The sequence below is a fragment of the Dermochelys coriacea genome, chromosome 1, assembly GCF_009764565.3.
Source record: "Dermochelys coriacea isolate rDerCor1 chromosome 1, rDerCor1.pri.v4, whole genome shotgun sequence".
Classification (NCBI taxonomy): domain Eukaryota; kingdom Metazoa; phylum Chordata; order Testudines; family Dermochelyidae; genus Dermochelys; species Dermochelys coriacea.
In genome coordinates this window covers 9,874,615-9,898,946 of record NC_050068.2, presented here as the reverse complement: position 1 = coordinate 9,898,946, position 24,332 = coordinate 9,874,615, and the positions used below count along the sequence as shown (strand labels likewise).

The window sequence follows — 24,332 nt, the reverse complement described above, 5'->3', positions numbered from 1 at the left end:
AGCTTATGCTCTAATAAATTTGTTAGTCTCTAAGGTGCCACAAGTACTCCTTTTCTTTTTATCTAAATTATTGTTATTCATTTTTACTATGGCAAATATTAGACAGCATAATGACATTATCTCTGTATGTTATGGCTAGCAAAGAGTGAAATAAAGATTTCCCCAATTCAATTAGCCCCATGATAGGACAGGAGGGTCACAAACGTCCTGCTTCTTGAAGCTCTTTCATAATTAACATGCCATTTTATGAACGACAGCAATGCACTGAATACAAACTAGCTGCCAGATTCATGAAGGCCTACTAGAACTGGGGGTAAGCTTCAATTTGTAAAGAGAGATTCCTCCTACCTAGAGCGGTTTTGTTTCATTTTTTGAATTCAGTGGGAATAAAATGGGCCCCCACCCTATAAAAGACACACAGAGCCCTGAGCAATTCTCAAGTGCTTGTGTGGAGAGGGTTTAATTCAGTGTGTGGGGGGAATGGATGGCTAAAACTATAGTTATAGATAACTCAAACTATTTTCAATCTCATACATTTTTGCTATGTGTTCTAGCTTCAGCTGTCCCAAGCTCTGCTGGTCAACAGAATGAGGTACCGAATGCTGACTTCAGCTAGAAGTCATTGCCACTCGCACAGCAACTCCCTCCTTCCGTCAGTCTCCTACCCCTTTACTATGGCTCTATCCCCCCCTTCACATTGTTTGAGCTGTTTCTCCCACGAGGTCCTTGTCTATCCTGGGAAATGGACTGTTTAGAGCTGTGGTTTTCAACCTTTTTTCATTTGCAGATCCCTTAAATTTCAAATGGAGCTGCGGACCCCTTTGGAAATCTTAGGCATAGTCCATGGATCACAGAATATCAGGGCTGGAAGGGATCTCAGGAGGTCACCTAGTCCAACCCCCTGTTCAAAGCAGGACCAACAAGGGCACACTGTTGACTCATATCCAGCTTCTCATCCACTGTAATCCCCAGGTCCTTTTCTGCAGAACTGCTGCCTAGCCATTTGGTCCCTAGTCTGTAGCGGTGCATGGGATTCTTCTGTCCTAAGTGCAGGACTCTGCATTTGTCCTTGTTGAACCTCTTCAGATTTCTTTTGGCCCAATCCTCCAATTTGTCTAGGCCCCTCTGTATCCTATCCCTACCCTCCAGCGTATCTACGTCTCCTCCCAGTTTAGTGTCATCTGCAAACTTGCCAAGGGTGCAATCCACGCCATCCTCAAGGTCATTAATGAAGATATTGAACAAAACCGGCCACAGGACCGACCCTTGGGGCACTCCACTTGATACTGGCTGCCAACTAGACATGGAGCCATTGATCACTACCCAGCTTTCTATCCACCTTATAGTCCATTCATCCAGCCCATGCTTCTTTAACTTGCTGGCAAGAATACTGTGGAAGACTGTGTCAAAAGCTTTGCTAAAGTCAAGGAATAACATGTCCACTGCTTTCCCCTCATCCACAGAGCCAGTTATCTCGTCATCGAAGGCAACTGGATTAGTCAGGCATGACTTGCCCTTGGTGAATCCATGCTGACTGTTCCTGATCACTTTCCTCTCCTCTAAGTGCTTCAAAATGGATTCCTTGAGGATCTGCTCCATGATTTTTCCAGAGACTGAAGTGAGGCTGACTGGCCAGTAGCTCCCAGGATCCTCCTTCTTCCCTTTTTTAAAAGGTGGGCATTACATCAGCCTTTTTCCAGTTGTCCGGGTCCTCTCCCGATCGCCATGATTTTTCAAAGATAACGGCCAATGGCTCTACAATCACATCCTCCAACTCCTTTAGCACTCTCGGATGCAGCACATCTGGCCCCATGGATTTGTGCTCATCCAGCTTTTCTAAATAGTCCCGAATCACTTCTCCACAGAGGGCTTGTCACCTCTCCCCATACTGTGCTGCCCAGTGCAGTAGTCTGGGAGCTGACCTTGTTCGTGAAGTCAGAGGCAAAAAAAGCATTGTGTACATTAGCTTTTTCCCCATCCTCTGTCACTAGGTTGCCTCCCTCATTCAGTAAGGGGCCCACACTTTCCTTGACTTTCTTCTTGTTGCTAACATACCTGAAGAAACCCTTCTTGTTACTCTTAACATTTCTTGCTAGCTGCAACTCCAAGTGTGATTTGGCCTTCCTGATTTCACTCCTGCATGCCTGAGCAATATTTTTATACTCTTCCCTGGTCATTTGTCCAATCTTCCACTTCTTGTAAGCTTCTTTTTTGTGTTTAAGATCAGCAAAGGATTTCACTGTTTAGCCAAGCTGGTCGCCTGCCATATTTACTATTCTTTCTACACATCGGGATGGTTTCTCCCTGTAACCTCAATAAGGATTCTTTAAAATACAGCCAGCTCTCCTGGACTCCTTTCCCCCTCATGGTATTCTCCCATCAGTTCCCTGAGGGAGTCAGTCTGCTTTTCTGAAATCCGGGGTCCATATTCTGCTGCTCTCCTTTCTTCCTTGTGTCAGGATCCTGAACTCGACAATCTCATGGTCACTGCCTTCCAGGTTCCTATCCACTTTTGCTTCCCCTACTAATTCTTCCCGGTTTATGAGCAGCAGGTCAAGAAGAGCTCTGCCCCTAGTTGGTTCCTCCATAACTTGCACCAGGAAATTGTGCCCTACACTTTCCAAAAACTTCCTGGATTGTCTGTGCACCGCTGTATTGCTCTCCCAGCAGATATCAGGGTGATTGAAGTCTCCCATGAGAACCAGGGCCTGTGATCTAGTAACTTCCGTTAGTTGCCAGAAAAAAGCCTCGTCCACCTCATCTCGCTGGTCCGGTGGTCTATAGCAGACTCCCACGACGACATCTCTCTTGTTGCTCACACTTCTAAACTTAATCCAGAGACACTCACTTTTTCTGCAGTTTCATACTGGAGCTCTGACCAGTCATACTGCTCTTTTACATACAATGCAACTCCCCCACCTTTTCTTCTCTGCCTGTCCTTCCTGAACAGTTTATATCCATCCATGACAGTACTCCAGTCATGTGAGTTATCCCACCAAGTCTCTATTATTCCAATCACATCATAATTCCTTGACTGTGCCAGGACTTCCGGTTCTCCCTGCTTGTTTCCCAGGCTTCTTGCATTTGTGTATAGGCACTTGAGATAACTCGCTGATCCTCCATCTTTCTCAGTATGAGGCAGGAGCCCTCCCTTCTCGCACTCTCCTGCTCGTGTTTCCTCCTGGTATCCCACGTCCCCACTTACCTCAGGGCTTTGGTCTCCTTCCCCCGGTGAACCTCGTTTAAAGCCCTCCTCACTAGGTTAGCCAGCCTGCTTGCGAAGATGCTTTTCCCTCTCTTCGTTAGGTGGAGCCTGTCTCTGTCTAGCACTCCTCCTTCTTGGAACACCATCCCATGGTCAAAGAATCCAAAGCCTTCTCTCAGACATCACCTGCGTAGCCATTCATGGATCCATGGACCACAGGTTGAACACCACTGTTCTATGGTGATGACAACCTTTTGCAGACCCCTAAGACATAGTCTGCAGACCCCTAGGTTGAAAAGCACTGGGGTAGACAGAAGCCATACTAACAAATCAAATATTAACTATTATTTGGCCTTTGTATGAACAAGACCATTCATGTTTAAAGTTTAACATCATTCTTATTAACACACTTTCTAACAGGATGCACTTGCCCAGCATAGACAAGATCTGTGTTTTTGCCTCTCATTTGTCTCCCTTCTTACACAGGATCATATGTTTCTTTGCCGCCATCCCCACTGCCACCTTCAGTGCTCTTACAAAAGTAGAAGTACAGTGAACCTGACATGATCCTCATACATTTCACTGTGCAGAGGGCTTTTTGTCTGGATTTCTTCTGTTGCCAGTTAGCCTTAGGTTATGACCCCCCATTACCTCCGCCAGACTCTTAAGGAATTTATCTTCTTTGTCCAGTGGTAAAAGTTCTATTTTATTTTAGTATATGCCCAAAATTAAGTTTTGTTAAAAGGGATTCTACAAAACTTATTTAGTTTTAACAACAACAACAGAATACTCCCTCACCAGCATGAGCCTCCTGGATACTATTATCAGATTCAACAATGGAACCCTACAGACTATATATAAGAAACCCATGGATCACCATACTTATCTTCACAGACACAGGTCAGATCTACAGTACAGAATTATTTCAGTACAACTATGTTGCTCAGGGATGTGAAAAATTCATACCCCTGAGCGATGTAGTTATGCTGACCTAAGCCCGGTGTAGACAGCGCTACATCGGCAAAAGAAGCTCTCCTGCTGACATAGCTACTGCCTCTTGCGGAGGTGGATTAATTACGCTGACAGGAGAGCTGTCTCCCATTGGCATATAGCGTCTTCCCTAAAGCTCTACAGCTGCATCAGTGCAACTGCGTCGATGCAGTGTTTTAAGTGTAGACCTGCTCACATTCACCGATGAAGTGAGCAGTAGCTCACGAAAGCTTATGCTCTAATAAATTTGTTAGTCTCTAAGGTGCCACAAGTACTCCTTTCCTTTTTACCAAGAAATCAGTTATCTACAGCTTGGCACTCGGATACCAAACGATATGATCCAAGGAGAAAGTCTGGTATACACAACGTAACACACTTAACCTGACTTCATCAAACAAGGACACTCCACCAGAGAAATAGATTGCACCATGGAACGGGCTACCCAAATACCCAGAGAGAAGCTGCTTCAATACGCAAAAAACAAAACAAAAACAAAAACAAAACCCTCTGACTGCACACCCTTACTGGTCACGTACCTCCCCACACTGAAATCCATACAAGGTATCATCAATGAGGCCCCCATCCTGAAAGAAATCTTTCCTGAACCCCTTCTTCTGGCCTAAAAACAATGCCCCAATCTCAATCAGAAGCAAGCTCCCCACAGAACAGGACCCATCAGTTCAAAGTGGCACTAGGCCCTGCTACAACAACTGATGCAAAACCGGCAGACAAAATTCCACAGCTACAATGGTCAATATCCCCCCAATACACCTTTCAAATCCATGGGTCTTACTCATATCTATCACAACATGTGGTATACCTCAGACAGCACACTAAATGTCCCAATAATAACATGACTGAAACCAGTCAATCACTATGCTCTCAAAGGAACATACACAGAAAAATGATAGGAGATAGGAGCACCATATCACCTGTGGGTGAATATTTTTCATGGAACAATTGCTCCTCATCTTCAGGGGAGCATCATCTCCGTCTCCTGTGTTTTGTGCAGGACTCAATCTGGTAGACATACTATAAGATGGCCTCAGACCACATCTACTGCCTCTTGTAGGACCAGATCTTACTTTGTGAATCCTACAGAAACTTAGGCTTGAGTTCAGCACTGAGTGCTCAGGAATTTCAGGACTCAGGTGGCTGTGTACATTCCCAGTAGCAGAAATTTAGGCACCATGGGAATTTAGTCACCTACCAGGTTAGGCAGCAGCAGAGCAGGGGTTATGAAAATCTAAATTTTGGATGTAGGCATCTAAAGTGGCAGTTAGGCACTTAGTTTCCCTCGTGAATCCCACCCCAAAGTCCTGTCTACATTATTTTAAATGGTTTAAGAGTGGTAGCCGTGTTTGTTTGTATCAGCAAAAACAACGAGGAGTCCTTGTGGCACCTTAGAGACCAACAAATTTATTTGGGCATAAGCTTTCATGGGTTAAAACCCATTTCAACAGATGCATGGAGTGGAAATTACAGAGGCCGGTATAAATACACAGCACATGAAAAGATGGGAGTTGCCTTACCAAGTGGGGGGGATCAGTGCTAACGAGCCAATTCAATTAAGATGGAAGTGGGTATTCTCAACAGTTGACAAGAAGGGGTGAATATCTTGGAAGGAAAAATCACTTTTGTACTGCTAATGTATTTGTACTGCTAATGTATAGTAATAGTGCTAACTGTAGAAGAGGACCACCACTGTTTTAACACTTCCCCTACACAGAGTTTCCTCAAATTTTTAAAGCTAAGCCCAGTTCCCTTTCAACACTGCCATTTGTTAAAGACCTACCCACAACCTGTAGACACTCAAGGTTGGAATATCATATTATGAAGATCTACACATAATATCATATATGGGTTTCAGAGTAGCAGCCGTGTTAGTCTGTATTCGCAAAAAGAAAAGGAGTACTTGTGCACCTTAGAGACTCACAAATTTATTCGAGCATAATGCATCCGATGAAGTGAGCTGTAGCTCACGAAAGATTATGCTCAGATAAATTTGTTAGTTTCTAAGGTGCCACAAGTACTCCTTTTCTTTTATCATATTATGAAGATCTACACAGTATTGACATATCACTGAGTTAACACCCACTGCAAGGCAGAGGGCAGTTCACACCTCAGAGCTACCCTTTCAGGTACATTGCAGACAACACTGCATCAACTACTCTTGGGTTTCATTTTGAATGTTTTCTACACAACCAAGACAGCTAACAATTTACTTATCTTTTAAGGGGGGGCAGGAGGGGGAGGGAAGAAGAGATTTAAGAACAGTTTACAGGTTCATTCACGCCTTTAACTCAGGAGACATGGACTGAAGCTTTACTGCTGATGCTCAAGCAGTGGAGATATGCAGCTACAGGCTACAACTAGAGTTAGCAAAACTCACCAAATGGATTAGCAGAATGAATGGATTAGCAAGCACTTGTCATATGTTGTTTCACAGCAGAGTGTACTAACTCAAAATAACTGCTGCAGTGAAGACAAATCTTATGTTAATGTTTGAGAATGAGAAAGTGAAACTAGCTAATCTGTAATCTGTTTACACTGTCCATTCTCCAGAAGGTAAACATCAGTATTAATGGTGCATTGCTAATGAAAAAGCATCAGTGGTGAAGAGTTAATTTTTTAAATGATCAAATGCTGTTATAGCTACAACTTTTAGAAGAAAGTTGTTTGTAGTGAGTGTTCCCTCAACTGTGTTGTTGCCTGCTTTACAGATAGACAAGGAATTAGCCAAAAGAAGTGATGAATTTAGTGCTAGTAAATATTTTGCCAAGAGGAGACTCCCTTTGGCACAAAACTTTTGTTTTCCTAACACCATACAGATGAACTGACCTTACTTTTATCAGCTGACTAACCTGATGCCAAAGAAAATACCTCAGTAATCATTTACTTCTGAACAATATATTTTGCCAGTTACAAAATAATTTCCAATCTGCCATCTCAGTCTATAGGAAAATTTTCAATTCCTACACCCAAAATTATGGTAATGAGTTTTAAAGACTTTGCACTATTAATCTGAAGCTAAGCATATACAGAGAAGAGGAATAATACATTATCCACCACCCTGAGACCTCAGTCTGCCCTTCATTGACTTTTCTAAAATAAATTCATGTTGTCACTATTTGTTGACTAAAATAGCCAAATGATATTTTAATACAGTAGTTATTTTATTTCCTTTCACTCTTCTCCCCTAAGAACAGACCTATTACAACTCACTACAGATTTCAGAGTAGCAGCCGTGTTAGTCTGTATTCGCAAAAAGAAAAGGAGTACTTGTGGCACCTTAGAGACTAACAAATTTATTCGAGCATAAGCTTTCGTGGGAGCTGTAGCTCACGAAAGCTTATGCTCTAATAAATTTGTTAGTCTTTAAGGTGCCACAAGTACTCCTTTTCTTTTTGCGAACTCACTACAGAGAAACTGGTTAAAAGCTCAACATTGTAATAATGTTGGTTTAAGGCAACTGCCATGTACTTGCAAGCTTAATTCTTAAGTATTTTGTCTTGAGATATCACTTATCAATATCTCACACAATAACCCTGCATTCACTTCAACAGTAAGAACCACTGGTCTCTGTCGACTGCCTGCTTACATTCATAAAGTAACCTAAGTTGGGGTGCTTAAGGACCTTCCATCTAGTTTTTTTGCTCTGGTTCCCCTCAGCACACACCCCAGTTAATCAGCATTTAGGGTGATGGGTAACCAAAGTACAGCATGAGGGCAAATGCAGCTCAAGCATTATAAATGATACCTATAGTTGACACCAACTTTTTATTTAAAAGAACCTCATAACTGGGTTCAAAAAAGAACTAGATAAATTCATGGAGGACAGATCCATTACAGGCTATTAGCCAAGATTGACAGGAACACCACCTCGTGCTTTGGGTATCCCTAAACTCTCAACCGCGAGAAGATGGGCCTGGGCCACAGAGAATAGATCACTCGAAATTGCCTGTTCTGTTCATTCCCTCTGAAGTATCTGCCACTGTCAGAGACAGGATACTGGGCTAGATGGCCCATTGGTCTGACCTAGTCCAGCTGTTCTTGTCAACAGGAGTCCAGTCAATTTCAAGAAGTAATTCTAGGTACTCCCCTTGACCCAGAGCCTACCTATCAATGTCTGTGGTATTCGAATCGCACTGTGTTAGCAATTCATGTTTTTCTCTTCCATGTTGGTATGATGCACACAAATAAAGTGGGAAACTGATTATCTATTTAGAGGACATAGGTACAACTGTAACTATATGATGTAGTTAAATGCAGAAACGAGAGAAGTGTCAATGCCACCTTTCCCTCTACTCTTTCAATTCACCATTTCAAGAAATTATTCTAACATGAGCAGGTCAGCTCAAGAAAAAACGAGTTTTGGGGTGTTTTTTTTAATTTGATCTTGTCTCTTGACTACAGTTGCATGACCAACCCAGACAGTCTGAGAAGCTACTAGCTCCTGTAAAGCAACCAGCTTCAAGATGAGATGCAAGAAGCTGTATGTTAAAGAAAGAGTTTGCAATCTGTTCTAGTTTACTGAAAGCTTGTGTGGCCTTCAGCCTAATGGTTAATTACTGATGTGACAGGATATGTGACCCTGGATAACATAACCTCCCTCAATGCAGACCTACCATTTTGAAAGTCAGTCTATCGGACAATGGCATGACTTAGGCTGAGAAGCAGTAACAAGGAGACAATGCTAACACCAAGAAAACATAATCACAATATATTACTACAACAAGGCCTTAATCCACCCAAATTAGAATGATGAGGACAAGAGAGTTCACACATCGCTGAGTCAATGTTTCAGGCTTTCTGTAGACTGAGGCAGACAGCCTTTTATGGATTATTTATTTGGAAAGTTCACTATGCAGCTATAAAGGCTAGAATAACTTTGAAAGGCTGTGCAAAATCTGCACAATCTGAGCCCATCTCTATACTGAGCCCAAAAGTAAGTCACTCCAGCCCCTTTCCTGTACCCTCATTCAGCAGAATATCAGAGAGGGAGAAAGAACCTAGTGTCCCCCATGAGCTGAGTGCCAACACACTAAGAAATGAGCTGAGCCCCAGGAGACTTAGTGCATGTAATCCTCTCATCCCCCAGTGTGTGATGGTGGTGAAAATAGCCCCTTCACAGCCCCCTGGACTGAGCCTAGCATACTCAATACTTGTAACCCCACATCCCACTGTGTCACTGATCCTGCGGGGGCATACTCTCCACAAGCCTAGCAACCCTGCCCCAGGCTGAGCCCCATGCACTCAGTGCATGTAACCCCTGTATCCCAATGTGTCATTGACCCTAGGGGGGCCACACCACAGGCCAGCACTGCTCCCCCAATGCTGAGCCCCGCACACTCAGCGCATGTAACCCCCCCCACCGCACTGTGTCACTGATTCCCGGGGCGGGGGGGTTCCATAGCCCAGTGCCCCGCCCCCTGGCTGAGCCCCACGCACTCAGCGCATGTAACCCCCCCACCGCACTGTGTCACTGATCTGGGGGGGGTTCTGTAGCCCAGTGCCCTGCCCCCTGGCTGAGCCCCACGCCACTTCAGCGCATGTAACCCCCCACCCCAGCAACTGTGTCACTGATCCAGGGGCGGGGTTCCGTAGCCCAGTGCCCCGCCCCCCCCTGGCTGAGCCCCACGCACTCAGCGCATGTAACCCCCCCACCGCACCGTGTCACTGATCGGGGGGGGGTTCCGTAGCCCAGTGCCCCGCCCCCTGGCTGAGCCCCACGCACACTCAGCGCATGTAACCCCCCCACCGCACTGTGTCACTGATCGGGGGGGTTCCGTAGCCCAACGCCCCGCCCCACCCCCCTCCGGCTGAGCCCCGCGCACTCAGCGCATGTAACCCCCCCACCGCACTGTGTCACTGATCCAGGGGGGGGGAGTTCCGTAGCCCAGTGGCCCCGCCCCCGGGCTGAGCCCCACGCACTCAGCACATGTAACCCCCCCACCGCACTGTGTCACTGACCGGGGGGGGTTCCGTAGCCCAACGCCCCGCCCCACCCCCCTCCGGCTGAGCCCCGCGCACTCAGCGCATGTAACCCCCCCACCGCACTGTGTCACTGACCGGGGGGAGTTCCGTAGCCCAGTGCCCCGCCCCCTGGCTGAGCCCCGCACACTCAGCGCATGTAACCCCCCCACCGCACTGTGTCACTGATCGGGGGGGGTTCCGTAGCCCAGTGCCCCGCCCCCTGGCTGAGCCCCACGCACTCAGCGCATGTAACCCCCCCACCGCACCGTGTCACTGATCGGGGGGGGGTTCCGTAGCCCAGTGCCCCGCCCCCTGGCTGAGCCCCACGCACTCAGCGCATGTAACCCCCCCACCGCACCGTGTCACTGATCCAGGGGGGGGGGGGGAGTTCCGTAGCCCACCGCCCCGCCCCACCCCCCTCCGGCTGAGCCCCGCGCACTCAGCGCATGTAACCCCCCCCCGGGCTGCGCAGCCGAGGCGGGGTTCCGGCGGCGGCCGCACCTTCCTCCGGCGCTCGCTGCTCCCGCCTCCTCCTCCCGCGGCGCGGGCCCCGCTCTGCTGCCGGCGGGGCCCAGGTGGAGAGGCGCTGCGGCAGAGCGGGCAGCAAGGCCCGGGCCCTGCAGGAGGCAGCGCTGGAAGCAGGCGCGGCAGAGCGAGTGGCGGCAGGGCGGCGTCACCGCCTCCACCAGCGCCTCCCTGCACAGCGGGCACAGCGGGCACTCCGCCGCGCCGCCGCCGCCGCCTCCTTCCTCGGCCGGCGCCCGCCGCCGGCCGCCGGCCCCGCCGCCCTGGGGCCCGCGGCCCGGCCCGCCAGGGCCCGCCGCCGCCGCCGCCATCTTCTCAGCCTGGAAGGGAGCATTAGGCCGCGGGCGGGCGCCGCCCCCCGCTCAGTCCATATTCAGCAGGGGCAGGGCGGGTAATCTTCACTTGAGCCCCTGCCGTTGGCCCCGCCCCCCTCGTGATATTCACCAGCCGCTGCGCGGTGCGCCGCCCACCTCGCGTGACGAGCCCTGACGTTCCAGGCTGCTCCCGCAGGGGGCGGGGTGGGCAAGCCGGACGCCGTGCCCCTCCCCCACGTGGCCCGCGCGCTCTGCTCCCCCAGCACCTCCCCCGCCTGGGCCAGGGATACCCCGGCTTGCTCTGCCCCCCCCAGCACCTCACTACCCCCCCAGACCTCCCCCGCCTGGGCCAGGGATACCCCGGCTTGCTCTGCCCCCCCCCGCACCTCACTACCCCCCCCCGACCTCCCCCGCCTGGGCCAGGGATACCCCGGCTTGCTCTGCCCCCCCCAGCGCCTCACTACCCCCCCCAGACCTCCCCCGCCTGGGCCAGGGATACCCCGGCTTGCTCTGACCCCCCCCAGCGCCTCACTACCCCCTGAACCTCCCCCGCCTGGCCAGGGATACCCCGGCTTGCTCTGCCCCCCCATCGCCTCACTACCCCCCCGACCTCCCCCGCCTGGGCCAGGGATACCCCGGCTTGCTCTGCCCCCCCCAGCGCCTCACTAACCCGCCCCTGACCTCCCCCGTCTGGGCCAGGGATACCCCGGCTTGCTCTGCCCCCCCCAGCGCCTCACTACCCCCCTGACCTCCCCCGCCTGGGCCAGTGATACCCCGGCTTGCTCTGCCCCCCCCCAGCACCTCACTACCCCCCTGACCTCTCCCACCTGGGCCAGGGATACCCCGCTTGCTCTGCCCCCCCCAGCACCTCACTACCCCCCTGACCTCCCCGCCTGGGCCAGGGATAACCCTCGCTTGCTCTGCCCCCCCCCAGCGCCTCACTACCCCCCTGACCTCCCCCACCTGGGCCAGGGATACCCCGGCTTGCTCTGCCCCCCCCAGCACCTCACTACCACCCCCCTGACCTCTCCCACCTGGGCCAGGGATACCCCAGCTTGCTCTGCCCCCCCCCAGCACCTCACTACCCCCCTGACCTCCCCCGCCTGGGCCAGGGATACCCCGGCTTGCTGTGACCCCCCCCAGCGCCTCACTACCCCCCCAGACCTCCCCCGCCTGGGCCAGGGATACCCCGGCTTGCTGTGACCCCCCCCAGCGCCTCACTACCCCCCCTGACCCTCCCCCGCCTGGGCCAGGGATACCCCGGCTTGCTCTGCCCACCCCCAGCGCCTCACTACCCCCAGACCTCCCCCGCCTGGCCAGGGATACCCCGGCTTGCTCTGACCCCCCAGCGCCTCACTACCCCCCTGGCCTCCCCCGCCTGGGGCCAGTGATACCCCCGGCTTGCTCTGCCCCCCCCCAGCACCTCACTACCCCCCCTGACCTCTCCCACCTGGGCCAGGGATACCCCGGCTTGCTCTGCCCCCCCCATCGCCTCACTACCCCCCCGACCTCCTCCACCTGGGCCAGGGATACCCCTGGCTTGCTCTGCCCCCCCCAGCGCCTCACTACCCCCCCCTGACCTCCCCCACCTGGGCCAGGGATACCCCGCTTGCTCTGGCCCCCCCAGCACCTCACTACCCCCCTGACCTCTTCCCACCTGGGCCAGGGATACCCGGCTTGCTCTGCCCCCCCCAGCGCCTCACTACCCCCCCAGACCCCCCCGCCTGGGCCAGGGGATACCCAGCTTGCTCTGCTCTGGGCCCCCCCAGCACCTCCTACCCCCCTGACCTCCCCCGCCTGGGCCAGGGATACCCCGGCTTGCTCTGCCCCCCCCAGCCCCTCACTACCCCCCTGACCTCCCCCACCTGGGCCAGGGATACCCCGGCTTGCTCTGCCCCCCCCAGCGCCTCACTACCCCCCCCGACCTCCCCCACCTGGGCCAGGGATACCCCGCTCTGCTCTGCCCCCCCAGCCGCCTCACTACCCCCCTGACCTCCCCACCTGAGCCAGGGATACCCGGCTTGCTCTGCCCCCCCAGCACCTCACTACCCCCCCTGACCTCCTCCACCTGGGCCAGGGATACCCCGGCTTGCTCTGCCCCCCCCCAGTGCCTCACTACCCCCCCGACCTCCCCCCCTGGGCCAGGGATACCCCGGCTTGCTCTGCCCCCCCCAGCGCCTCACTACCCCCCCAGACCTCCCCGCCTGGCCAGGATACCCCGCTTGCTGTGACCCCCCCCAGCGCCTCACTACCCCCCCAGACCTCCCCCGCCTGGGCCAGGGATTACCCCGGCTTGCTGTGACCCCCCCAGCGCCTCAAGAACTACACCCCCTGACCTCCCCCCGCCTGGGCCAGGGATACCCCGGCTTGCTCTGCCCCCCCCCAGCGCCTCACTACCCCCCAGGACCTCCTCCCGCCGGGCCAGGGATGAACCCCCGGCTTGCTCTGACCCCCCAGCGCCTCACTACCCCCCCTGACCTCCCCCGCCTGGGCCAGTGATACCCCCGGCTTGCTCTGCCCCCCCCCAGCACCGTGCACTACCGCCCCTGACCATCTCCCACCTGGGCAGTGATACCCCGGCTTGCTCTGGCCCCCCCCAGCACCTCACTACCCCCCTGACCTCTCCCCCTGGGCCCAGGGATACCCGGCTTGCTCTGCCCCCCCAGCGCCTCACTACCCCCCTGACCTCCTCCACCTGGGCCAGGGATACCCCGGCTTGCTCTGCCCCTCCCAGCGCCTCACTACCCCCCCCGACTTCCCCACCTGGGCCAGGGATACCCCGGCTTGCTCTGCCCCCCCCAGCGCCTCACTACCCCCCCAGACCTCCCCCGCCTGGGCCAGGGATACCCCGGCTTGCTCTGCCCCCCCAGCACCTCACTACCCCCTGATCTCTCCCACCTGGGCCAGGGATACCCCGGCTTGCTCGGCCCCCCCCCCCCAGCGCCTCACTACCCCCCCAGACCTCCCCCGCCTGGGCCAGGGATACCCCAGCTTGCTCTGCCCCCCCAGCAACTCACTAACCCCCTGACCTCCCCCACCTGGGCCAGGGATACCCTGGCTTGCTCTGCCCCCCCCAGCACCTCACTACCCCCTGACCTCCCCCACCTGGGCCAGGGATACCCCGCTTGCTCTGCCCCCCCCCCAGTGCCTCACTACCCCCCCGACCTCCCCCACCTGGGCCAGGGATACCCCGGCTTGCTCTGCCCCCCAGCGCCTCACTACCCCCCTGACCTCCCCCACCTGAGCCAGGATACCCCGGCTTGCTCTGCCCCCCCCAGCACCTCACTACCCCCTGACCTCCTCCACCTGGGCCAGGATACCCCAGCTTGCTCTGCCCCCCCCAGCCTCACTACCCCCCCGACTTCTCCACCTGGGCCAGGGATACCCCGGCTTGCTCTGACCCCCCCCAGCGCTCACTACCCCCCAGACCTCCCCGCCTGGGCCAGGGATACCCCGGCTTGCTCTGCCCCCCCCAGCACCTCACTACCCCCCTGACCTCTCCCACCTGGGCCAGGGATACCCCAGCTTGCTCTGCCCCCCCCAGCGCCTCACTACCCCCCCCAGACCTCCCCCGCCTGGGCCAGGGATACCCCAGCTTGCCCTGCCCCCCCCAGCACCTCACTACCCCCTGACCTCCCCCGCCTGGGCCAGGGATACCCCGGCATGCTCTGCCCCCCCCCAGCACCTCACTACCCCCCTGACCTCCCCCACCTGGGCCAGGGATACCCCGGCTTGCTCTGCCCCCCCCAGCGCCTCACTACCCCCCCCGACCTCCCCCACCTGGGCCAGGGATACCCGGCTTGCTCTGCCCCCCCAGCGCCTCACTACCCCCCTGACCTCCCCCACCTGAGCCAGGGATACCCGGCTTGCTCTGCCCCCCCAGCACCTCACTACCCCTGACCTCCTCCACCTGGGCCAGGGATACCCCGGCTTGCTCTGCCCCCCCCAGCGCCTCACTACCCCCCCCGACTTCCCCACCTGGGCCAGGGATACCCCGGCTTGCTCTGACCCCCCCAGCGCCTCACTACCCCCCTGACCTCCCCCGCCTGGGCCAGGGATACCCCGCTTGCTCTGACCCCCCCCAGCGCCTCACTACCCCCCCAGATCTCCCCGCCTGGGCCAGAGATACCCCGGCTTGCTCTGCCCCCCCCAGCACCTCACTACCCCCCCGACCTCCCCCACCTGGGCCAGGGATACCCCGGCTTGCTCTGCCCCCCCAGCGCCTCACTACCCCCCTGACCTCTCCACCTGGGCCAGGGATACCCCGGCTTGCTCTGCCCCTCCCAGCGCCTCACTACCCCCCCCGACTTCCCCACCTGGGCCAGGGATACCCCGCTTGCTTGACCCCAGCACCTCACTACCCCCCCCAGACCTCCCCCGCCTGGGCCAGGGATACCCCGGCTTGCTCTGCCCCCCCCCAGCACCTCACTACCCCCCAGACCTCCCCCGCCTGGGCCAGGATACCCCGGCTTGCTCTGCCCCCCCCAGGACCTCACTACCCCCCCTGACCTCTCCCACCTGGGCCAGGATACCCCGGCTTGCTCTGCCCCCCAGCGCCTCACTACCCCCCTGACCTCCCCCGCCTGGGCCAGGGATACCCCAGCTTGCTCTGCCCCCCCCAGCACCTCACTACCCCCCTGACCTCCCCACCTGGGCCAGGGATACCCCGGCTTGCTCTGCCCCCCCCAGCACCTCACTACCCCCCTGACCTCCCCACCTGGGCCAGGGATACCCCGGCTTGCTCTGCCCCCCCCAGCGCCTCACTACCCCCCAGACCTCCCCCCCCTGGGCCAGGGATACCCCGGCTTGCTCTGCCCCCCCCCAGCACCTCACTACCCCCTGACCTCTCCCACCTGGGCCAGGGATACCCCGGCTTGCTCTGCCCCCCCCAGCGCCTCACTACCCCCCCAGACCTCCCCCGCCTGGGCCAGGGATACCCCAGCTTGCTCTGCCCCCCCCCAGCACCTCACTACCCCCCTGACCTCCCCCGCCTGGGCCAGGGATACCCCGGCTTGCTCTACCCCCCCAGCGCCTCACTAGCCCCCCAGACCTCCCCCACCTGGGCCAGGGATACCCCGGCTTGCTCTGCCCCCCCAGCGCCTCACTACCCCCCCAGACCCCCCCGCCTGGGCCAGGGATACCCCGGCTTGCTCTGACCCCCCAGCGCCTCACTACCTTCACCACCGCCTCCCCACCTGGGCCAGGGATACCCCGGCTTGCTCTGCCCCCCCCAGCACCTCACTACCCCCACGACCTCCCCCACCTGGGCCAGGGATACCCCGGCTTGCTCTGACCCCCCCAGCGCCTCACTACCCCCCCCGACCTCCTCCACCTGGGCCAGGGATACCCCGGCTTGCTCTGCCCCCCCCATCGCCTCACTACCCCCCGACCTCCTCCACCTGGCCAGGGATACCCCGGCTTGCTCTGCCCCTCCAGCACCTCACTACCACCTTGACTTCCCCCACCTGGGCCAGGGATAACCCGGCTTGCTCTGACCCCCAGCTCCCCACTATCCCCCTGACCTCCCCCATCTGGGCCAGGGACACTACAGCCTATTCTGTCCCCAAGCATGCCACTGCCTCCCAAGCCCGCCTCCCTTGGGCCAGGGATACCACAGCCTTTCCTGCTCCCCCAGCACCCCACTGCCTCCTGACCTCCCCCAACTGGGCCTGGGATATCCCAGTTTGCCCTGCTCCCATTGTCCCCCCCAACCACCCCTACCTGGGCCAGGGTTACCCCAGCCTGTCCTGCCCTGCCCCCCCCAGCACCCTATTGGCGTCCTGTTCTCTCCCACCCAGGCCAGGGTTATCCCAGCTTGCCCTACTGCCCAGGACCCCACTGCTCTCCTGACCTCTCCCACCTGTACTATGGTTACACCAGTCTGCCCTACCCCTCTGTCCCCCTCGTGCTCTCCCAAGCCCCCCATTGGGTTCTCCCCATTCCCCCACAGGGTCTCTGCCCCAGCCTAGAGCACAGGTGTAGGGGAAGCAGGAGCCCTGTTCCTCATTTACCTCAGAAGCAAGGGGTTGGGGAAGAGCAGGAGCAAGGAAGTTAGTGAAGCATTTACGGGACAGCCTGAGGAGAGAGCCCAGAGGAGGGCTGGGGTGAGGGGAAGCCATGCCTATGAGGGTTGTTGTGATGAGGGTGGGAGTGAGTCCCTAGGTGAGCTTCGGGAGAAATGCAGGAAGCTTTCATCAATCCCACCTCCCTCCCCTTTAGCGGCCCACTTCTCATCCTCTCTTAGTCCCCACTCTTCCCCATCTCACCCCTCAGCCAGCTTTCACCTCTGCGCTCCGCTTCTTGGCTGCCAAAACCCAATACTACAGTGCTCCCTAGGAAGGGGAAATTCCCTAGGAAGGGGTACGTCTACACTACGAAATTAGGTCAATTTTATAGAAGTAGATTTTTAGGAAGCAATTTTATACAGTCGATTGTGTTTCAGAGTAGCAGCCGTGTTAGTCTGTATTCACAAAAAGAAAAGGAATCATAGAATCATAGAATATCAGGGTTGGAAGGGACCCCAGAAGGTCATCTAGTCCAACCCCCTGCTCAAAGCAGGACCAAGTCCCAGTTAAATCATCCCAGCCAGGGCTTTGTCAAGCCTGACCTTAAAAACCTCTAAGGAAGGAGATTCTACCACCTCCCTAGGTAACGCATTCCAGTGTTTCACCACCCTCTTAGTGAAAAAGTTTTTCCTAATATCCAATCTAAACCTCCCCCATTGCAACTTGAGACCATTACTCCTCGTTCTGTCATCTGCTACCATTGAGAACAGTCTAGAGCCATCCTCTTTGAAACCCCCTTTCAGGTAGTTGAAAGCAGCTATCAAATCCCCCCTCATTCTTCTCTTCTGCAGACTAAACAATCCCAGCTCCCTCAGCCTCTCCTCATAAGTCATGTGCTCTAGACCCCTAATCATTTTTGTTGCCCTTCGTTGTACTCTTTCCAATTATCCACATCCTTCCTGTAGTGTGGGGCCCAAAACTGGACACAGTACTCCAGATGAGGCCTCACCAGTGTCGAATAGAGGGGAACGATCACGTCCCTCGATCTGCTCGCTATGCCCCTACTTATACAACCCAAAATGCCATTGGCCTTCTTGGCAACAAGGGCACCTGCTGACTCATATCCAGCTTCTCGTCCACTGTCACCCCTAGGTCCTTTTCCGCAGAACTGCTGCCGAGCCATTCGGTCCCTAGTCTGTAGCGGTGCATTGGATTCTTCCATCCTAAGTGCAGGACCCTGCATTTATCCTTATTGAACCTCATTAGATTTCTTTTGGCCCAATCCTCCAATTTGTCTAGGTCCTTCTGTATCCTATCCCTCCCCTCCAGCGTATCTACCACTCCTCCCAGTTTAGTATCATCCGCAAATTTGCTGAGAGTGCAATCCACACCATCCTCCAGATCATTTATGAAGATATTGAACAAAACGGGCCCCAGGACCGACCCCTGGGGCACTCCTGAATGCATCCGATGAAGCGAGCTGTAGCTCACGAAAGCTTATGCTCAAATAAATTTGTTAGTCTCTAAGGTGCCACAAGTACTCCTTTTCTTTTAGTCGATTGTGTGTGTCCCCACTAAGCACATTAAGTTGTCGGAGTGCATCCACAGTACCGTGGCTAGCGTCGACTTTGGACCGGTGCACTGTGGGTAGCTATCCCACAGTTCCCGCAGTCTCTGCTGCCCATTGGAATTCTGGGTTGAGCTCCCCAATGCCTGATGGGGCAAAAACATTGTCACAGGTGGTTCTGGGTACATGTCGTCAGTCACCCCTCCCTCTCTCCCTCCGTGAAAGCAACAGGCAGACAATCATTTTGCGTCCTTTTTCCTGGATTGCATGCACAGGATGCCATAGCACTGCAAGCATGGAGCCTGCTCAGATCACTGCTGCAGTTGTGAGCATTGTAAACACCTCATGCATTATCCTGCAGTATGTGCAGAACCTGCAAAAGCAGGCAAAGAGGAGACGATAGCGCAATTATGATAGTGATGAGGAAATGGGCACAGACTTCTCTCAAAGCAGACTCAGCAGCTGTTCAATGCGAAAAGCCGAAGCCGCTGGGTCTCAAATAGCTGGACATTGTCATAGCAAGTCCTAGACCAAGGACTCAGCAGGGGCAGGTTGAGAGCCCTCCACTCCTGGGGAAGTTTCACTCTGAGCTCCTAGTGCTATACAAGAAGCTTCAGGTAGTTTCCCATTCCCTTTTCCCCTCTGTCCCCTTCCCCCACTTTCTTTACCTCCCTTCTCCCCATCTCTTACTCTCTGTAAGAATCATACAAGGACCAGGATTAAAAAGTGAAAGGAAAAAGTCAGCGAAACCAATATTCCAATTGTTATTGCTGCTTGCTCCACAATATCTGTGAGAGTAAGGGGGAGATGTTTAAGGCGGGGCGGGAGGTTGAGGAAAATCACCTGGCGCCTGATTACACACAGCCAGACACCAGGGCGATTAGAAGAGCGCAGCTGGGTGCACTATGCATCAGAGAAGCTTTGAAAACCAGTTTTATGACTGGCCCGGCTACAGTGTGACTGTTCTATTTAATTAGAATCATACAGAATAGAATAGAATCATATAGAATATTAGGGTTGGAAGGGACCTCAGGAGATCATCTAGTCCAACTCCCTGCTCAAAGCAGGTCCAATCCCCAATTTTTGCCCCAGACCCCTAAATGGCCCTCAGAGGGATTGAACTCACAACCCTAGGTTTAGCAGGCCAATGCTCAAACCACTGAGCTATCCCTCCCCCTTGTTTCTCCTTGATGAAAACCCACCCCCTTGGTTCACTCTACTTTCCTGTAAACCAACCGCCCTCCCCCCTTTGATCACTGCTTGCAGAGGCAATAAAGTCATTATTGTTTCAAAATCATGCATGCTTTATTAATTCATCACACAAATAGGGGGAAAACTCACAAGGTAGCCTGGGAGGGGTGGGTGAGGAGGGAAGCACTGGGTGGGGTGGTGGATGAGGGGAGGAGGGAAGGACAAGGCCACGCTACAGTTCAAAACTTATTGAATGCTAGCCTTCTGTTTGCTTGGGCAATCCTCTTGGGTGAAGTGGTTGGGTGCCTGGAGCCTCTCCCCCCACCCCCGCGTTCTTGGGCATCTGGGGGAGAAGGCTATGAAACTTTGGAGGAGGGCAGGCAGTTACACAGGGGCTGCAGCGGGCGGTCTGTGCTCCTGCTGCCTTTCCTGAAGCTTCACCAGACACTTGAGCATGTCAGTTTGTTCCCCCATTAGCCTCAGCATTGCATCCTGCCTCCTCTCATCGCGCTCATTTAACGCAGGGATCGGCAACCGGCGGCATGCGTGCCGATTTTTGTTCTGTTCACTCAGTGGCGGGATGAGTGGAACGAGCAGTTAGACCCCAGACCTGCAGTGAGCTCAGCTCACCGGCTCCTGCCAGCTCGGGTCCCGGGTGCTGGCCCCGCTCAGCCCAGCCTGGGGTTCCGTCCATGCCCTTGGAGATTTTGGCATATATATTGGCATGTCATCTTGTGGAACGAGTTCTGCTGCGCGGATTCTTCTTCCCAGACAGCGATCAGATCCAGTACCTCCTGTATCTGTCCATGCTGATGAGCTCGCCACGCTGGCAAAACAGGAAATGAAATTCAAAAGTTCCCAGGGCTTTTCCTAACTACCCGGCTAGTGCATCTGAGTTGAAAGTGTTGTCCAGAGCGGTCACAGTGGAGCAGTCTGGGATAGCTCCCGGAGGCCAATACTGTCGAATTGTGTCCACAGTACCTCAAATCCAGAACAGCAATGTTGATTTTAGTGCTACTTCTCCTTGCCGAGGTAGAGTACAGAAACCGGTTTTAAGAGCCCTTTAAGTCGACAAAACCGGGTTGCTTGTGTGGACGGATTCGATCTAACAGCTAATTCGACATAAACGCATACTCTAAAGTGCATTCGACATAACGCCTTAGAATAATCCCTGTTGCAGGTGCAGCAGATCTGGTCAATGCCTAACGCTGCACATGACATCAGGCACCACTGTCTCTTCCGCTTCTGCCCCTTTCATGCCCACACTCTCAGGCCTTCACTTCAGTACACCCCAAGAGCCAGTCCAACCCTCATTGCAATCTCTGGGCCTTGCTCCCACTTGCCCAAGACCAACAGCAAACAATTTTACCCACCACCAGTTGATGCTTAAGACACTAAACCAAAGACTGAGCCACCACTAGACAGATCACTAGGATGACCAGATGAAAAGAAGATAAGCTTACAAATCCCTGCCCAGATCTGGCAGGTTAACGACTGTCACTCTACAAGCTACGGCTTGCTCTCAAATACAGACTCAGGGACCATAACAAGAGGTAGAATGGAGTCAGAAACCCAGCCTGGTATAAATCCAGAGAGGTGAGCACGGCAGCCATGGGGTGAGAGGAGAATTGAAAGACACTTTCTATTCGTGTGTCCAGAATAGGAGGGAGCGTGAAAGAAATTACCTCACAGTAGCTGAAATGTAAAGGGACTTTCCATTAGTAAATGATGAGAAAAATAAAACATGGATGAATAAAACTGGGACACAGAGAGACAACATCACCACCAAGTCTGAAATGGACAGCACAAATCACAGATTGAGGGTTAATAATCCTCCTCCCTGTTGTAGATACCACAGTGAACAGACAGTATAACGCTCTGTTGTTGTCAGCTAACCAGCTGCTTTAAATTCCATGGCTCTTTAGGGTCCTTAAGAGCCTATTCTTGCTCTCATCTGCCATAGACTCAACTGCCCCGTCTAAACCATACAACTCGGCCTCTCTTACAGCACCTGTCTTCCCCCACCCCGGCCTGCATTAACCCACCACAAAACTTGAGCTACCCCAAAACCCATTTTCACACCCTCACTCTAATCCCCCCTGAACAAAGCTCATGTTTCCTTCTCTTTAAAAAGATGCCAGATACCTTGTTATTGGATCCGCCAGATGCGTCTTTAAAGCCACATGGAGTCTGAAGCTTCTGACTTCTTTAAAAGTCTTTAAATAGCAACAATTAAATACAATTCTGAGTAACAGAACAGGCTAAGTCAGAGGTTTTCATACTGTGGTCCGCGAGGGCTCCATTCAGGTGGTCCGTGGATTGTTCCCTCTAAGGTGCGTGCCGGGGCAGCTGCACATGAGAGAATGAAGGGTCATCCACCTAATTAGCGGAGCCACACCTTGCCTGGACCCTGGAAAAGATGCACATATAAGGTGAGGTGGTGGCTTTGGGGGGAATAGGGGTAGGTGGGAAGGGGGCAGTGAGGTGAAAAGGGGGGGGAATTTGGGACACGCAGTTCTGCGGTGGCCAGAGGAAGTATCTTTCCCCAGCTTCAGGGCTGCAGCTGGGGAGAGATGGCCCTCCTCCCTAGCCTCTGTGTTGTGGCAGGGGAGAGACCCTCCCCCTCGTTCCCAGCCCCAGCTCAGGGGCTGCTGCAGTGGGGGAGAGAGGTCATATCCATTGCATTAGAAAGGTAAGACTACTGGTATTAAAATATGAGTGGTGTGATTTTATTTGCAGAACAAAAAGCGTTAATTATTATGTTTTTTTTTAAATATAGCGCTTTTATCCAAAGTGCTTTACAATAGTTAGCTAATGGTACAAACAACATTTGGAAAGATCATTAAGTGGTCCACCGAGACCCTCAGCAATGTTCAAGTGGTCCACGGAAAAAAAAATGTTTGAGAACCACTGTGCTAAGCCATAGAGAACCCACTCTCCCAACTATCTATGTTCTCACTCCAAACTCTCTGGCTTGTGTCTATAAACTCAGGGGAGCTCCATAGGTAAGATTAGCAGGTTATAAACTTCCTGCTGGATTAACTGACCAGGCAAAAAGGACCAAATGGTAATCAAACCCTATGATTTAACTGTTGCTGGAGCTGGATGCACCCCTGCAGTAGATAAAGGGGTAGTGGAATTTTCTTTCCAGGGATCACTATATGGTTCCAACACTGCCAAAGAGTAAGGAAGACTGCTCCAAACCTCAATCTCCCAGCATCACAATAACCCACCGCAGAGTTTGGGCTGCTCGGAGCTCCACTCTTGTGTCCCATGAAGTTCAAGCATCTCCAAAAGGCAATCTTTCGCCATTGATTTCACCCAGGGATTCCCAATCTTTTTCATCCACAGCCCCAAAATGCTCTCCTCAGCGAGGACGCAACATGGTGGAGAATGAGGCTCTAAGATTAACAATTTAGAGTCTAAGATCAGGGGAAAAAGAAAAGGAGTACTTGTGGCACCTTCTTTTTGCGAATACAGACTAACATGGCTGCTACTCTGAAACCTAAGATCAGGGGGTGGAGGTAGGGATCTTGTCATTTTAAAAATCTGCAAGGCAACAGGCGTAGTTACACGGCTGGTAAGTCCCCAGTCTTGCAAGTGACGGGGGGGGGGTGCAATGCTGTGTCTTGAGATCAGTGTTGAGTATTAGATATTTAGTTGTATTAATACTAATACAATAGAAATAATTAACAGAATAAGGCAAGCAAGATTTGGCAAAGAGAAAAGAAAACAGGGCAGATGGACCTTTGTTGCTCATTGATTAAACAAACAACAATTAATAAGGGGGGCTAGCTTTAAAGTATTTTAATCATGGAAGGTATGAAATGAAGGGGGGCTTATTGGGATGAGGAAAGCAAAATGCTTTTCAGATACTTTTAAGTGGGGGTTGCAGAATAATGGCTGATGGGCAGTGAGTGTTCGTGCAAAGACCCCCTCAGCTAGCAGAACTCTGCCAGGGCTGCAAGTGCCAGCCTTCTGGGTAGGGAGAAGAGCGCAGCCAATAGCTTTGAAAGTAAACAACTCAGGCAGCTGGGAGTGGGCGTGTGTCATAGGCACTGGCTGCTGAGAGAATCAGAGCACGGGTGCGTGCCCTGCTGCTGCCACACAAGCCCCTGCAATTCAGTGTTGCCACTGTTTCAAGCTGCCTGAGAGCAGATCTTTGTGGACATTGCAATAGAAACTTTTCCGCACTGTGCAGGATTTGAAGAGGTGTTTAAAAATCAGCTCCAGGGTAAGAGCAGGTGGTTTTGAATGAGAGAAGGTTAAAGGAGACGGTCTGTGAAATCCAGATTCACATGCCTTTCCCAGGAATCAGGGACATGTAGGCCTTGTCTAATCTCTCGGGACTAGTACCTTGGAGAAAAGCAGCTAGATAATTGGTTACCTGCACTAGCACTGTTTGTAGTTTCAGATCCATGCGGTGTAAAACACAAGCAAGGTACAAGGGGATCCTGCCCAGGCACAACTCATGGGCCAGCCAAGAACTGGCCTAATGATTTATAGGGACCCTAAGGTATTGGAAGGGGAGGAATCAGCCTGTGAATTGCCTCCCCATC

General features: G+C 53.7%; 1 protein-coding gene across 1 annotated transcript in view; it reads right to left on the bottom strand.

Annotated features, from left to right (window-relative positions):
* RNF169 (ring finger protein 169) overlaps positions 1-11,007 on the bottom strand; it is a 48,919-nt gene extending 37,912 nt beyond the window's left edge. Inside the window, exons 1-2 of the mRNA XM_038407015.2 lie at positions 10,892-11,007; positions 10,673-10,845 (exon numbers count right to left, since the gene is read on the bottom strand). Of these exons, the coding sequence (XP_038262943.2) occupies positions 10,673-10,845; positions 10,892-11,007 (289 nt within the window). The remainder of the gene's footprint in view (positions 1-10,672; positions 10,846-10,891) is intronic.
* Between the last annotated feature and the right edge of the window lie 13,325 nt (positions 11,008-24,332).